This window comes from Falco rusticolus, chromosome 9 (assembly GCF_015220075.1).
Source record: "Falco rusticolus isolate bFalRus1 chromosome 9, bFalRus1.pri, whole genome shotgun sequence".
Taxonomy (NCBI): Eukaryota; Metazoa; Chordata; class Aves; order Falconiformes; family Falconidae; genus Falco; species Falco rusticolus.
In genome coordinates this window covers 7,105,216-7,122,192 of record NC_051195.1, presented here as the reverse complement: position 1 = coordinate 7,122,192, position 16,977 = coordinate 7,105,216, and the positions used below count along the sequence as shown (strand labels likewise).

General features: G+C 43.6%; 1 protein-coding gene across 1 annotated transcript; it reads left to right on the top strand.

The window, feature by feature from the left end:
* The first annotated feature begins 331 nt into the window (after positions 1 to 331).
* DUSP29 (dual specificity phosphatase 29) lies at positions 332 to 16,436 on the top strand. Its single transcript, XM_037398932.1, has 3 exons — positions 332 to 542; positions 10,089 to 10,309; positions 15,416 to 16,436. The coding sequence occupies exons 1-3, from the start codon at positions 358 to 360 to the stop codon at positions 15,661 to 15,663; spliced, it is 654 nt and encodes a 217-aa protein (XP_037254829.1). The 5' UTR covers positions 332 to 357; the 3' UTR covers positions 15,664 to 16,436.
* The last annotated feature ends 541 nt before the right edge of the window (positions 16,437 to 16,977 follow it).

Sequence of the window (16,977 nt, the reverse complement as noted above, 5' to 3'; positions counted from 1 at the left end):
TTGTGCTGCCAGACCTACCAAATCCTTACCAGTGGATTTTCCAGGAAACTAAGTTCCCAGTGGAGACCAAACTGCAGTGGTCACAAACCTGTGGCTTTTGTTCCCGTTGCTAGTGAGCTCATCCAACAAAATATTCCTCGCCTAGTTCAGGGGAGGCAGAAATCCAGGTGCAAGTCTGTGGCTCCCACCGAGCAGGTACATTCACCTCATCTCATTCCCGAGCCCCATCACACCTGGCCAGTGCTGCTCCCCATGTCCCACAACTGGAGAAGAAGTCGCTTGCTTTGTGCTTCCTCGGGTTAACATTCTTTTTTTGGTTGCATTCCAGTTCCTTGGACATCCTGAGCGCACTACTCCATGGACAAGATGTCATCAGCAGATTTGAACGCTGGGAAGAAAAATGCATACACAGCAATCAAAGTAGATCCTGAGGAGGATTACTGTACCCCAGGTGCATTTGAATTGGAGCGACTCTTCTGGAAAGGATGCCCAAAGTACACTCACGTCAATGAAGTCTGGCCCAACCTCTACATTGGAGATGAGTAAGTGTACATTACACCTCTCTACACAGCAGATAAGTGTACATTGCACCTCTCTACACAGCAGATGAGTAAGTGTACGTAGTGTATCTTTTCTACACAGAAGATAACTAAGCTGTACTAAGTAAGCTCACCAACACAGCAAGGTGTTTCTTTCTTCTTCCTACCCACTTGTTAGTATTTAGCAGTGATGATGAGGTTTGTTGAGCTACTGACAGATGACAGAGTACAACAGAGCAATCAGAGCCTGGCGTGGCCTGCAAAGATAGAGGTGCACACACATAAAGATACTTTGGTGATAAAGATACTCTTGAGTGCAGCGGGGTCTGCTGCTACAGACTGAGTAACAGGAGCAGTTGTGGCACCAGAGTAAGCTGCAGAGGGTGAAGCTAGTCGTGATCTATTTGTAAATGGCTCATTTCAAGGAGTAGCTTGTCATTTATCTTGGAGTGAAAGTCCTTCCACAGCTACGCTGACAGAAAGGCATGGCCTCGACGTGCCGGACCGCAGCCTAGATTGTTTAATCTTAAAACTTAATTCTCATCAAGCGACTGCAGGGACAGCTCAAGCTGCAGCAGTATTTCTGCATTCCCAAGCCTCTGCTTGTGTACGTGGAATACTCCCCATCTCCAAACCGCTCAAGAGATTAAAACAAACAGAACCCTGTGGAAGGCAAAGCAGCACAGACGTGTCTCGCTGATGAGACCAAGTGTGATTTGGAAACAAACCAAACCCACAAACCAGACTTCGCACCGCTGAGCACAGGACTGAACTAGACACAGCCCATTCTGACAAGCAGAGATGAGTGCTGCAGCAGGGAGACAGGCCACCAGAAAATCCCCCAACCCCAACCCCGAGCAGAGCAAGAGAGCTTTTCTTACCCCTTAGGCATTATTGGTCCACTTCCCATTTTCCTCTACACCCCGCGCTAACATGACATTTATTTTACATCATCACTGTAAGGCACAAGCAGGAGCCCCACTGGCTCCAAAGTTCTCCATAATTTTTTAAAAGGTCCTAAAATTCATCTGTTGCCAGCTTATAAAAAAGGAAAGATATACAGCCTCGAAAGTTACAAGACTCCTAATATCATCGACCAATTACTTCTGTGGCGCCAGAGGCAACAGAAAGACACATAAGACTTCTGGGCTTTAACCAAGCGGGGGCTCCTACTTTAAGAGACAGAAATAAAAAAAAAAAAAAAAAAAAAAAATATTAAGCCATGGGAAAAGTCTGGCCAAATGACTCAGGAACAAATTAAAAGGGGGTTGAGCTGTCCTCTCCCCATCCTATCCTGCCCCTCTTGTTAGATTTTCAAACTCAAGACTCTGTGTAAAGAACAGCCTCTTCTGGCATTTATTTGCTCCTTCCCCGTCCAGAATCACCAGCAAAATTAATGTGAATGAAGCCCTTGAGAGAATTTCCCTCGCAGCTCTGTGATGAAGTTGCAGCTCTGCCCTCAAGCAAAGGGACCTGAGGAGACAGCAGGTCTTCAGGCAGCCAGTCTCCAAGCCCAGGACCACCAGCCCCCAACTCTCTCCTGTATGGGTCCCTGCAGCAGTGGCTTGCTCCACCTTGCAACTGCAATCGGTGCTCGGAGGTGCAACTCTGCACGCACACACATGCCCGCGCTAGCACAAACTAACCGGAGGAACAGAAAAGCAGGCTCCTGGAGAGGTACCTGCAGCTGCATCCACTTACGCTGGGCAGCGGGTTTCTGCAGGGGACTGCTCGGCAAATCAGGAGGGAAAAGCAATGGCGCTTCAAGGGAAACGGGTTCCCCACATGACTGGGACAAGAGAACAAGAAAGCCGATGAAGAAGCAAAAAGATGTTAAGGAGCAGGTGGCGGGTGAACAGAAGTAAAACTTCACCAGAAAATGGGGCTCCCTGAAAGAGAACAACTATGGTCAGCTGGGTAAGGGCCAACTCAACACCCAGTAGCAGAAAATCTGAGATGAGAACTGGTCTACAGGCAAGGTGCAGCTTTCATCGCCAGAACTGAAATCTGATTTGAGGCAGGCAAAGTCCAGGGACCTCTATATCCTCCCTCAGCCAGCTCCACATCTTACTTCTGACCAGCAGCTTCCCCCTTCAGCGTGGCAGGGTTTTTTAGTAGTTTTATTTTAAGATCTTGCTGTAGCACTGGTCGCCAAAGAGCTGCCATGGAGACGTGAACAGATGTTGGGTGCATTTGCATCCTTAGCCATGCTAAATTAAGGTTGATCTTGAAAGAATTTAGTGGAGCTCATCAACAAAAATCAGCGAACACACACATGCAGAGTTTATCTTCAGAGCCTTTACATCTGTGCTTCATTCCTGCCTCCTGCATTTACAAGGTTAACAGGACTTGTGACTGCTTATGGAAATGCTAATTAATTACCCTGACTACGTAACCACATCTTCCTTCTAATGCAATACAGGCTATCAAGGAGCCCTGTGAGGCCACTCAATCCTTTTGTTACAAGGCTTTGCTGCAGATGTTGCCCAGAGGCAATGAAATCTCCATGAGCCTGTCAGGCCCAGAATAATCAAAGCCTCAAAATATAACATGCTGTGTTCAGCTCCAATTGAAATTTTCCTCCAGCAAGTTCCAAGGACTTTTAAAGACCAGACACTGGAACTCGTAGGAGACAGCCCAGTGATAGGAATAAAACATGCTTTGCCAAGATTTTGATTCATCTGCTAGCAGGATTAGTGCTTGCGTGTATCCTCCTCACATCTAGATGTCTTCTAAAGGGGTAGAAAGCGGCTTTGCCTTGCTCCCTTCTCTCTCTGGTCACCAGGTTACTTGCACGGGCAGTTTTGCTGCCTAATCCCAAGCCTGCCTGGTTCACTGCAGCCACAGGGAAAACCTCGGCCAGTTGCACAGCTTGTAGTTTGCAGCTCTTCAGTGATCGCCTTATTACCTGAGATGCCGCTCACGGTTCCACATTTCTAAATTTCAAAGAATATTTCAGCTGAAGACAAAGGCCTCCCAAGATTTTGCTTTCCTCTTAACCGTCCTCTAGCTGTCATTAGGATTTAAGGCCTGGTCACAACTTCAGACCTTTCTGTGTTCTCAAACTACTCCCAGAGAAAACCAAGTCCTCTAGAGCTTAATACCTTACAGGTTAAATACAAAATGTAATTTTCTGGATATGCAGCTGAACTGAGCATGCACTTCAAGGTCTGTGCTTGCCCCAGCTGAGCCCCAGGGCTTACGGTCTTGAGAACTAGCACAGGTGAAGTTCAACAAGACACAAGAGTAACTCAAGCCTACACACTGGAGGTGTATGATAATTAAAATATGTAACTAAACCTTAAATACATGCCAAACTAAACCTCATTCTCTACTTTTCCCTTGCTCCAGAAAGAAACAAGACTGTATGGCTTTTTCCAGGTAGCTAAGTAGAACGACAATTTATACTAATGTAGAAGAAAACAGATGGGACTCACTCAGGGTAGAAAATAGTTACCTCCCACTCTTTAGTATTATGAACTCCTAGGATCTACACCAGTATTATTCATACGGAAATAGGAGCGTATGCGGATTCAGATTATAACAACACTCTTGAGGACAAGGTTTCAACTCCGTTAGTATGAGAACCTGCCAATTGTAACAACAGTTTTAACAATTCAGAAAATCGGATCTGTAACACCGGACCACAAACCTCTTATGGCAGCAACGGTTTCCAAGACAAGTAACACTTCCCCACGCAATGCCACCTCTGCCTACAGGATTTCTAACGCTGCGAGCGACCAAAACCAAGAGCAGGAACTGACCGATGACACCACAGGCGTTTGGTGCCTTCACCGTACAGAGAGCAGAGAGGCATTCCCTGCATCCAGGTTGTATCACTTACAAAACCAACATCCACCGTTCTGGGTGAGAGGAAAATGGACTCATAAATCTTTCTCTACCGTGTACGATCAAGATCCTATTCAGTCTTTTCCATGGTACCTCAAAATTCTTGTAACTCATGCTGAACAGGAGGCATCCACAGAAATGGAGCAACACCTCAGAAGGAAAAGGGGATACAATGCTACACTATCTCTAGACTCCCTCAGTGCTGGAGTTGCTGAAGGAAACTGGGTCAGTATTATTGGAAATTCGCAACATCTCTCCTCAGAAGGGAGAACTGCCAGATTTTCTTAAGAAAGTGTCAGTATTGCCTATATTCAAGGAAGCTTCTTACTGCCACTGACCATCTGGTAAATTATCATCCTGCATCGATCCTTCCTTCAGCGTTTAAGAAAATGGAAAAGTTTGAGAGAGACTATTCTTCTAGTTACACGTTGCCTCAGATTTCCCTGAGTTTTGTCTATGTGGGTCATGTCAATCTGTGGCTTTAACAGTCCATACTGAAACATGTTTGCATCGCTCAACCTTTGCATGAAGCTTCAGAGACGTGGCTCTGCCAGGGAGTTTACAAGCATACCAGTTGTCTGGTTAACCGGTACCAGCTGTAAGGCGCTGACTTACCCATGGAGGAAGCTGCTCTGCCCGCAGCCTCCCAAGGCATTTTGGTGGATTACTTCCCTTCCTTCAGATGCACTTGGCTTTTCATTGTGAGCCACCTTCTCTTCCCTTTGTTAGCTGTTCTTAGTACACTTAATGCCTGACGTGGAGGCGCAGGCTGCAGTGCCTACAAGCTGCTTTTCCTGCGCTTCAGCTCCATCGGTTTGGGCAACTTCCCGATGAAAGCAGCTGGGACTAATGCTTGCTACAACAGTATATTTGAAATGAGAGAGAAGGGATTTGGTACGCCACAGACAGCAACTTGAAAGGAAGGATTTTCTTTCGTGTTACAGCTACTTACATTGTTGCTTCCAGAAGAAGGCAGAGTTTGCTGCAGCACCTGCTTTTAATCCTATGAATCTTAGCTTTAAAACTGACAGGCACAGTTAAAGCCTTGGACCAGCCCTTAACTTGCCCTTGCACAACCCGAGATGTAAATAGCCTTTTGGGAACCGACTGAAAACAGATGACATTTTTGTTTGGGTCCGTTCTCCCTCTTGGTGGTAGTCTGTTATTATCGATATATCCCTGCGTGAAGAGATTTTTATCTCCAATTTTCACCATTTCGGTGGCATTCCCATATCAAAGTACTCCCCCTTGCCTCAGAACTTTAAAAACATGTTTATGAGTCCATCTGTCCTACAGTAAATGCAGGGTCTGATTCAGCAAAGCACCGAGCTTTTGCTTAACATGTTCTGCTGTAGAGAGGAGGACTTCTGGGTATGCTTAACTTTTAGCATATGTTTATGTGCTCCGAACTGAAGAGCTGATAGTTTTACACGGGACCAATCTGCCCAGTTCATCTCCTACTAAACTGAATTACACTGAAATTTTCACTGCCACCTCCCAGTGCCACACTTCACCTTCTCTGCACAGGAACACATTCCAGGCACAGACTGGAGACCACAGTTGCACCGTGTAAAGGGAAATCAAATGCTAATAGCACAGATGGTGGAGATTTGCAATTGTTTTTGTTTTGTGTGAGTCGTCAAATGTTTATGGCTTCACCTACACTGGCATTTGTAGCCAACTCTTCTTCACAATGGCTACTTAAAATTCAACCATAATCACAAAAATGAAAATATTAATTGCAATGTATTGGGAAACAGCAGCAGCCAAAAAGAGGGAAGAGAGGAATACTGTTAGAGCTTGACTATTAAACTCTGTAGTGAGCCAATTGCAAGGGAAAAAAAAATCTGTGCCATTTCTAGCTGAAAGTGAACTAGAAATAAGAGTTATAAATCCTCCAGTAAGGTAGATGATTCATATACCCCTGAATGATCCTATGCTATTAGTCACCTCAACAAATTGGATGTTTAGAGATATTTATGCTTGATTTATTCCTTCCTTTCATCTGAAATACTGATACCTCAGGCACAGTAAAAACTGCAAGGAAGACCAAAAGCATTCCCCTCGCCTTGGGACATGACCAGGAGTATCCATGCATGCTGAAACCCCCAAAAATTAAGACTCTGATTAAAGTAAACAGATAATGAGGGATGCTTCTGCTATGGCATCTACACTAGCGATTCAACTGAGGTCAGAAAGCAAGGCAGTCCTTCACACAAAGCCAGAGTTCACTGATGGCTAAAGCCAGTCCAAGCCAACCAGTATTTGATCAAAGTACGAGGTAAAAAGGTGGCTGATGGGAGCGAAAAAGAAAAGCCCAAGTATGACAAGTACTGGTCCAGCTGGGCTGTCTGCCTAGCTTTTGGGGAAAGATTTTATAAGGGAGGTGTGGGTGGGGGTCGGGGGAAGGGCAATTTTTGAAAGAACAGTAGAGATTTTTTGTGAAAACACAGTTAGCAAGTGCAAGACTAGGGGGAATGGAGAGAACGGAGAAAGAGCATGCCTGCTTTCTAACCTCCATACCAAGTCTGAAACCAAGCACTTTTGCTCGAGTGTCATTTCAGTTTTATTCAGAAGATGCAGATGCTAAAGGCAGGCACCTCTTGCAATCCAGTGAATCCATTTTGTATTGCACAGTAACTGCTTCCTCCGATGTCTGCACAACATTATGTACTAGAAACCCTGGGAAAAACCTTCCATAAATAATACTGTCCAGGTACCTGCTGGAAGGAAGGTACTTGACATCCTCGTTACAGATGACGTGCAATAGCTCAGCCTGCAGATGCACAAGCCACACACCCACAGGACCTCCACTGACCCTGCTCCACTTAGCCAGGGCAAACGTTTTAGGTCTTGGTTCAGCTAGCAGCTTCTACAACACCTACGCACAGCACAGTCTGAGTATCTATTCCAGTGAAAATGTCACGATCTTAACAGATTTGAGTGTTTAACGCTGAGCATTCATTTCTGTAAGTTTTCCAGATTAGCAACGTCAGTAGAAAATGTGCAACCATATTACAAAGAAAAACATTACACTGGGCAAAGTTACACTCTAACAGGCCAAGGGCAAAAACATGGCTAATGCCAACTGTGAGGCAAAATGAACACCTAACTGTCTTGGCTTGAATTGATTAAATAAAAATGAGAACTATTAATTCCATTCTGGGCCTGAAATTCACAGCACGAAGCTACAGGCGAGACTGGGAGGTAAAGGGGGAAGGTCCCAGGAGCTTGGCCAGACTGAGCTGATTGCTTATGCAGTAACTTAGTGAAAGTTATCCCTTCTTTCGGAATACCTATCAAAATGCTTGGGCCACCGAATATTTAAAAAAAATAAATAAAAGAAGATCAAAAGACATAGAACAAGACTGTAAGCGTGACCATCAGAAACAAACGCATTAGTTGCACCCACTGTGTCAAAAGGCAATCTCCTGAGAACCTAATCAAGGCGACAGGAAACCTGGATTTCAGATGAATGTGTGTCAGATGTTAATGATTGTCATGCGACCTATTGTTTGACATGGCCCTTGCTTGGAACAACTTCATCATTTAATTCAAATGCTATTTATTAGCCTGAGCAGTGCTTGCAACAGCTGACAACTAGTAGTATCCACAGCCTGTCAAAAGCCTTATTTTTCCTCCAGCCCCAACTACACTGCTGTCCTACTCGCTATTCAGCATACAGGGGTTCCAGTTGAGCCCAAGATCTCTGACCTGAAACCGTCAGTCTTCCATGGTTGTTGGATACGTGCTTTGGGCCAAGTCTGTTAAATGGAAAATGCTTTCCTCTGTCCCAGCATCCGGGAGGCAGAAGAAAATAACGACTATTTGAAAGCAGAATCTGTAGTTCACCTTAAGCACATCAAAACCAAAAGTAAGTAATTACTCACTGCACCTTTACTCTTTGGCCAGGACATTTAATCTGGTTTTCCTAAGTACTTTTAATTACTTATTTTTTAAGTACTTTTGAGGTACTTTTAAGTACTGGCCATCCTTACAATCCAGAACTGAAGTGCCTGAGCTGGTGAAGTGTGTGGAGTTTATGCACCTGAAAAGAATCCTAAGGCACACATCTCCTAAAAGGAGGGAGAAGAACCCAAGCTTTTCTAGGTGAATCACTGCCACAGGAATACAACGGGAAGAAGCGAGCATTATTTAACACGCGGTGAAGGTGGCGAGTCACAGCACCACCAGCAAGATGCTGCCGCTTCTCTGTCCTTCAGCACACATCACCACACTAACTGGGAGTTTTTATTTACTTTTCAAATCACCACATAGGAGACTTGGGATATCATTTCATGGCAAAAATGCCAGTAGGGTCAAGACATCATGCCTGTTCAGGAAGGAATTTTCTGCAGGGAGGAATACCTACTCAGAACAGCTAATTGTCATGAGCTTAATTTAAAGATGAGTGAGCATAAGCAGGACCTTCGGCACCCATACCCAGCTAAACTCTCGCATCACTATGTTCTTGACCGCTCAAAGGGGGATTCTGACTTCGGCAGCAGCTGGGAAGGTGGAGCCAACCTCAAGCTATTCTGAGCTGTCAACCACTAGAATTTATGAAACACAACAGGTAGCCCACGCTGTCCTGTGTGACAGCAGCTGCATTTACACATTGAAATGTTCAGGAAACATTCATGGAGAGAGGTATTTTTGGCTGGAAAAAGCTGTTGCACATCATGCACTAATTATGGAAGCAGTAGTTATGTGCAAATACATTAACAGAATAAAGCCTGCACAGTTTTTTGCAAAAAGCTTGGTACCAGCTAGGTACTAATGAAACCCGACAGCTTTTCCAGAACAAAACTTCTCAAAACTAAAAGCCTTCTGTAATGGAACAACAAAAAGTTTCTACATGCCTGTCCACAAACTCTGCGCTTTTGAGGCATTTCAAGCCATCAGCAAGTGCTAAGTGTGTATTTGGCACACAAAAAACTAGGATTTTTCTCTCCTATCTGACTTCTCTTGTCCAAGGGAACAGAGGACAAGAATAAATTAAGAGTATTTGTCTAAATATATGACTTTCAGCTTTCACTGAAGGCTAATATCCTATTTCCATATCTAGTTCTTTTTGCTTTAGATCTCTGTTTTAACCAAACATGACAGCAAAAGGAAACCTGATAGGGAGTTGTGATCACAGAAGGGCGATTTTTTTAATATTTTTTTATTTTTAAAAATAAAAATAGAGAAAAAAACCTCAGTAACTTCTTTTAGGGATGAAAAGCTTCTTTTTGAATCCCAGATGAACTTAGCACTCACATATCACTGACTCTTTTATTACTTCTGCAATATCAATTGATGGGACAGAAGGGGAAAGCAGCATTCACGGGTCCTATTTCAAGTTCTGCCACTTATTTGCTTTTATGACTTTAAATAATTCATTCTATTTCTTTCTGTATCTCAAGTTTCTTCTTGTACAAGATGGATAGAAGCCAGTATGCCTACTTTACAAAGGCACCAGGAAAATAAATTAATTTTTAAGGTGCTCTAAGGACCTGGGAGAGATAGTTACGAACTCCAGAAGGATCATTCACTCTGAATGACAGTATCTTAAGATCTTCACAATGGTAAATGATGCATTTTTGAAGCATTATCAGTTTCATTAACATTTAGAACACACCAAATCAGAGATTTTTTTTTTCCTGGCTTGCTGAGTGAGAAGCTTCTTCACTTACATGACAGCTCTTGTTTTAACAGGAAAACTGCATTAGATCGCTACAGCCTTGAGAAGGCGGGCTTCACCCACATCCTCAACGCAGCCCACGGTCAGCGGAACGTGGACACAGGACCAGAATACTATCACGACATGACTGTGGAGTACTATGGAGTGGAAGCGGACGATCTCCCCACTTTCAAGCTCAGCCAGTTCTTTTACTCAGCTTCTAAATTCATTGATAATGCACTTCAGGATGAAAGAAGTAAGGAGGGTGCTGAAAATGGGTAAAAACAGTACAGTATTTACCTGACTATAAGCTAGTTCCATGGCATTCAGCCTGGTGGGAATGAAAGAAGTCCAATACCATTTAACAAAGAATATGAAACTAGTAACAGGGAACTAGTTTAAGAGAAGGTAGTCATGTAACTAGGACCATTCTCGCTGCAGAGCTAGTACCAGTCCGAGAGCCCCTTACCCAGCGCTGACAGAAGTCCACATTGCAGCTTGCATTAAGGTCTCTCATCAGATAGAGATTTTTTTGTTGTTTTGACTCCTTTGTAAACACAGAGACAACTGGACACTGCAGAAGTTCCACGAATTAGCTGTCTTTTCCTCAAATTAGTCCCCATTAAGAAAGGTTTAATGAATATTGGTTGCATAGTGGTGGGAGTGGAACCCGAGTGCTCTGCAGAGATTCCAGCCTGTAACTCCACAGCTTCGTGCTCTGCAGCACTCAATCCACTCTACGAACAAAATCCACCTTCCCACCTGGCCATCAGATCTACCCCAAGCTGTAAAATTTCTCTCTGTGCCATCTTCCAAGCAGCAGCGGACCCACACAACTTAGAGCTGAGGTCTAGAAACATTTCATTAAAGCCTTTGTAATTTCTCAGCTTGATTACTACAATTCATTATTTGCTGACCTCCAGCAGCGTTCCATCAGAAAGCTTTACACTGATGTGAAGTGCTACAAGCCTAAGCCTCACACAGGCTTTCAGTACTACTCCTACTCCATCCCCACACAACTGTTTTTTTATCGTTTTGTTTTCTGTTTTTGTTGTTTTGTTTTTTGTTGTTGTTGGTTTTTTTGTTTTGTTTTGTTTTTTTTTTTTTTTAACAACAACAAAAGAAATCTCTACAGGGTATTTTACTGGAAACCAGCAGAGAAACTTTTACTGGAAACCAGCAGAGAAACTTAACTTTCCTGCTGACCTATAAAGACCTTAATATCAGAGGGTCACATATAGAGTTTCCAGCCTCATGTCAGCTTCTGTTCCTGGCTGTTTAGCTCAGCTGTAGCCAGCTACTGCCTGGCTTGCCCCCAGTAGCCAGCCAGATCTTTATAACTTTATCCTTTCAGCAAGAACAGTCTACAGCGACAGTCCCTTCCCTCGTTCAGGAAAAAGTCTTGAAAGCAGTTTGGTTTTAAAAATCAAAGTCCTAATAGCAGGCGAAACTGCTTGAGGAGCTCACGTGCTTGGAAGAAAGGAACGTGGCATTTCAAAAAAGTCTGTCTGAAGCACTGCCTTTGGGCAGGAGCGGATAGCTAACACGCACCCTGTCTAGCCACGGCTGGGGGCCAGGGGCCACAGCCAGACTGCAGGAGCTGAAGTAAGAAATGCAGACTTCCTCACTCCTACCACCCGCCCGTTCCTGCAAGACCTTTGCTGTACTGAGGTAAAGAACCAAGCACAAGGGAAGCAGCACAGGCAAGGAAAACACCTTGCATCCCAATAAATACTGGGGCAGGGAAAGAGGAGACAGGGGTGGGGGTATTCACCTTTTCATTCCAAAATCACATCAAAGTCCAGGAAGTTCTGAGACTGTATCAAGCACCAGTCCAGCACTCAAACACAAGAGCACAAAGAGCCACTGGATGAACTTCTACAAAACAAAAAAAATCTGCATTTATGTAGATACTACCAACTGCAATCATTTCAGTAGCTGCGTGCTGCCTGCCACGTTCACACAGTTTCTACACAAAATAGATAGGATCTTTTCTGGTGGAGATCAATAAAACAAAAGAATGTTCTATAATGCCCATGAAGAAAAAGAGCAAGCTCTTAACTTTCTCATGGAGCAAAATAACACTAAATGTACATCTCCGATCCCAGCCAAAGATATGCATAAAGGCACAGCTGAATGGCCCCTGAAAAGATGGAGGCTGAATGCATGACAACGGCTTTCCACTATGCATTTGTAGAACCACAGGATGACTCCAGAAGCTGAAGAGCAGACTGAAGTCTCTTACACTCACAGAAGACTAGGAACAAGTAACTAGTGCTTTCCTCCAAAGATATAAATGCAGTATTTATGAATACACAGCTAGTGTAGAAAGGTGCTCTGTGTTTAAGTGCCTAATGGAAGGCCTGTTCTGGCATTTTCCTGACAAAGAGCATCCAGATTCCCGCACAGCATTTGATAGCGAGTGACAGAGTAGTTACCTCCAGTGGTAATAACAGGGCACTTCGGTATAGAATGCTAAATGCTTCGGATGAGTAACACAATTACAGTCATTTGCTACTTTGCATTAGAACCCAGCCAATGCAAAGTGAGGGAAAAGGGGAAAAAGAAAAAAAAACTTTCTACTTTTGTAAACAGAACGTATGTATTATTGAATTTAATTGGGCTGTATGACACCGCCTGGGGTGTGACCTTCAGCCACCCAAGTGATCAGATCACTGAATAGATTGATGTCTTCACCCAAAGCTCTCTGCTGGGAAGATGCTCAGCAGTCAATGTTATGGAAACAAGTTGTCATGCCCATGAAGAAGCCTCTTTCTGCTACAGGCCAGAAAGCTTGGCAATTTGGATGCTGTCAAAGTAAGTCCTAACAGGGTAATTCTGACAACCACTGAAACCACCTTTGTGATAGCCAAGAAACTCCCTGATCAGAGCAGGATTTGCAGAGTTTAAGCATGGACAGATGGACTTCAGAACAGTGAAAGCAGCTCAGTTATAAGTTTTAGAGGCAAACTCAAACTGTTCACAATTATGCATGCTATCACCCAAAACATGCAATTCAGACCATAGGACAGCTTAAATTTTAAGTCAGTGAGGCTTGATTCACCTGAAGGAAGACAGTATTTTAAGAGGTTTTTAAGCTCCCTATTATGCTGTGGCTTTAGTAATCATTCCCTTGGTGTCTTAGTTCCTCGGAACGTAAAATAGAGGGGAATAGCATTTTGCTTTCCTGTGAACATATAATGGGAAAAAATACACTGAAGATGGAGATAAAAAAGGCAATGTGGGAAGAAACACGTGGGACAAAGACTCTAGGCATTTGACCAAAGACACATTCATCACTCCGTGTGACTCTGGAAAGGGGACTGCTGAATCTAGACAGATTTGCAAGAAACACAAACCCAAGCTGAATGACCAGAACAGTTTAGGGACCTGTCACCACTGAGCAGACCTCTGGCTCTGTGCACCGGTATTTTTTATTCAGCCACAGCTTGAAGGATGTAAGCAGTCAGGATCAAAGAGCAGACTCCCTCTTGGGGAAAGGTTCAGACTGGTCCTCAGGTCAGAACTGAAGAGACTACAAAATAGTACAGAGGGGACGTGGCTCTGCAGAATAGTACCTGTGTTTTGCTCTAACAGTCACTCACATCTTGACTATTCACACCCAGGAAAGGACAGACGTCGTTTTACTACAACCAGGGGGCATTTCAGCAAATTGTATGGCCATTTCTCGCCTTTGTTAACACAAAATGAAAGTGTACATTTTCTCCTAGATCCCCTGCATTTGCCACCCACACAAAGCAAAGCCTTCCTTGTCCTATCATGTATTTTATCACCTCAACAGCAACCCATTTACAAGGTGGGAAGCTCTAAAGAGAAGCATGAAGGGCTGAACAAATGAGAGTTTCCATCCGTTTCAAATATTTGCAGTAATAATAGAAGGGATTATCATTTTCCAGGAGAGGAAGAAGCACTTTTAGTTATCAGAGAGACTGGAATTTTGCCAAGATGCCTCTAAGACTATCTGCTGGGATTAGGATGCAGACTGTAGCCATTAATCCTCTACTGTTGGCAATTCTTGATGCATCCATTACACAGCAATGCTGCTTGTGCCAAGACATCCTCTTGTGCCTGGAAGCAAAGGAGTTAATCGGCAGGAGCCATAGCTTTGCACCCAACACTTCTCACTAGGCATAGCTGACAGAGATAAACTATTATTGGCCCTGATAGGATTTTTTTTTTTTCCTGTGGCAATTCAGCTTAGCAGGGTGTTAGAGAGAGTGCTCCAAATCTACTTCCTTCAGCAGTTCAACCCTTTGTGAGACCCCCCCAAGGGCTCCGAATCATTTTTGGAAATCTTCTGAAGTGTTTCAAAACCTGTCAATCAGACCTGAACCCACTTACTGTTCTCTTCCTCCACCTCCCCCCGACACAGCAAATGGGGAAGGTTCCACTTTGGCTTACGTCCTTGCTAGTACCTGAAGCCAAGGACTTTCTGCCTATGAAAGTCCAAAGTTAAACCAAGCGATGTCACAAAGCTAAATCTTGAGGCACATTTATTCACAGATGAAAACTATTAGCAAAGACTCTGCGTTCACAGCATACGAGGCAGGCCACTACTGCGAGGAGATGATCATATAAAACACGCAGGGAGGCGGTGCTGAAATGTTACTTTCATTCAACACAACAGGGTAAGGGTGACAAGCCAGTTTTCTCTAGAAGCTTTTCTACAGTTTAATAGTTGGTTTCTTTCTATCCTTCCTGTTATATGCCTGTTAACTTCTGTGGCCTTTCTTATCCTCTGTCCTCAAAAATATCACCGAGCCTTAAAAACCCTTGTTAGCTCTAATTTACAAATCAAGTATTTGGGCATCAAGTGATGCAATCTAGATCTTGAAGGACATTATTGTCAGAACAAAAAATAATCACATTCTGTTAGTTTTTCTGTCTGGCTAGTAGACCCGAGAAAGGCACCTCTGTGCATCCCATTTCTCCCCACGGAAAGGCAGTCCGACAGCAGACCCAACCTCCCACACCCTTGTGCTCTGATTGCTATGCCCAAACACAGAATTACATACGTGCTGCTGGTGAGGCACATACAATCAGGCTGCAGCGGAACTTGCTACACTACCTCATGCAAGGCTACAGCCCCCAGGCCTTCTCTGCAGCCTTTGTACACAAACAGTACAAAGATACCTGGTTTAGGATTAAATGGGTAATGTCCAGTGTCGATAGCGTTCAGCCACTGCAACAAGATTTACACCTGTAAAAAGATGGGCGTTACAAAAATGCTGGTATGGGTAGTCAGACTGCCAAACAGAGCTGGGGCACTGCAGAAACCCTCACTGTCAAAAAAAGAAACTCCCCAGCATCATCTCTGCATCATTTCTCTTTGTTTCCACAGACAAGGTTCTGGTTCACTGTGCTATGGGCCGCAGCCGCTCAGCCACATTGGTCTTGGCTTACCTGATGATTTACAAGAACATGACAGTAGTGGATGCCATTGAGCAAGTATCAAGACATCGATGCATCTTGCCAAACCGGGGCTTCTTGAAGCAGCTCAGAGAACTGGACAAAGCGTTGGCACTGCAGAGGAGGAACACCAAAAACAGCCTACCATCTCATGACGAGGAGAACAGCACCACGATCTAGTGTTGTTCCTGGCAGGGTTGCGCTACTGGAAAAGAAACCCCCAAAACAGGAGTGGAGGGGAAAAGTGTAGTTAATTACAGTCACAAAGATCATTTCTTATTTGGAAGAAAAAACAAAGTAATTTCAAATGCTGTCAAGATGAGAAAGAAGGGAAACAAAATTTAAAACCCATCTCCTTATAATGTTCCAGCCTTAGCAGAATTCTTTGTTACACATCAACAAATAAATGTTACCCTCTACAAAATTTTTTTCAGCACGAAAGCAAACACAACTTAAAGAAACCCTCTTCTAGCTGAGTACCCACAAAATCCTGATCCTAATACAAGCACATGACTTTTAAAAGAGCAGAGCTAGGCATTCCTGAAGAAATTTTGCAGGAAAAACACCAAGATGGTGGCAGCACAAATTAATCACGTTTAGTCCCAGAGTCCTGAAGGATTTTGCAGGAGTTTGCCTTTTTGTGTTGTTTCCTGGTATCTCCATTTCTTCTTTCACAATAATGACCCAGAGCAGCACAGCGTTCAGAGATCCTTCAGAGGAGGATCAACTACCCAGCCATCACCATGGACTTTGCAGCAGACCATGCAAACCAGACACAAAGCAAGACCCTTGGAGAAGGTCAGATGCCTAAGCAGCTATAATGCACAACAATTCAAGGAGATACATACACATGACATTTTAACAGTTTCAGTTTTAACTTGTTTTTCCTAAATGCTTCAACTGCCTGAATTTTAAAAAGGTCCTAGACATACAGTATCCAAGTCAATTTACTAGTCCACACAAAAAATAAAAAAGGACTGAGAAAATAATTTATTGTGACTGTTTTCCTGCACTTGGAAAAACTAACAGAACAATAAACAAGAAAAAAAAAAGGATGTCCTTTACATTGCCAAGAGGGAGTTCAACACTGAACTTGTGCAGCCCTGATAGCCTGTTAACTCATCACAGATTAGAACCAGTTCCAATGAGATTTTAGTTTTGATTAAAAAAGCAAGAGACACAGGTGAAGCCTTTAAGAAAGTAATAACCTCACTGTGAGCTGCCTAACTAGGAGAAAGCTGCTGCTGTGCTTCCAGAATCCACCGTTTATATTTACCAGTACCGAATGATTCTTCCTTTTGCAGCTTTAGTCACCTTAATACATTACTGTGTTCCAGTACAGTTGCCAATAATTGCATTTGTTGACAGAAGTAGTCCAAATACACAAGTGGGGACACTCCATCTACTGTTCTGCCTAAACGTACGGAATTTACTTTATTTGATACAAATTATCAGTTACTGTGTTTTGACACAATGAGAGTTTTGCCACCTCAG

Excerpts from the sequence above, each read along its gene's own strand:
- DUSP29 (XM_037398932.1), top strand. The coding sequence starts at position 358 with ATGGACAAGATGTCATCAGCAGATTTGAACGCTGGGAAGAAAAATGCA. Across the intron at positions 543-10,088 it reads AACCTCTACATTGGAGATGA|GAAAACTGCATTAGATCGCT; the intron begins GTAAGTGTACAT and ends TTGTTTTAACAG. Across the intron at positions 10,310-15,415 it reads TGCACTTCAGGATGAAAGAA|ACAAGGTTCTGGTTCACTGT; the intron begins GTAAGGAGGGTG and ends TTGTTTCCACAG.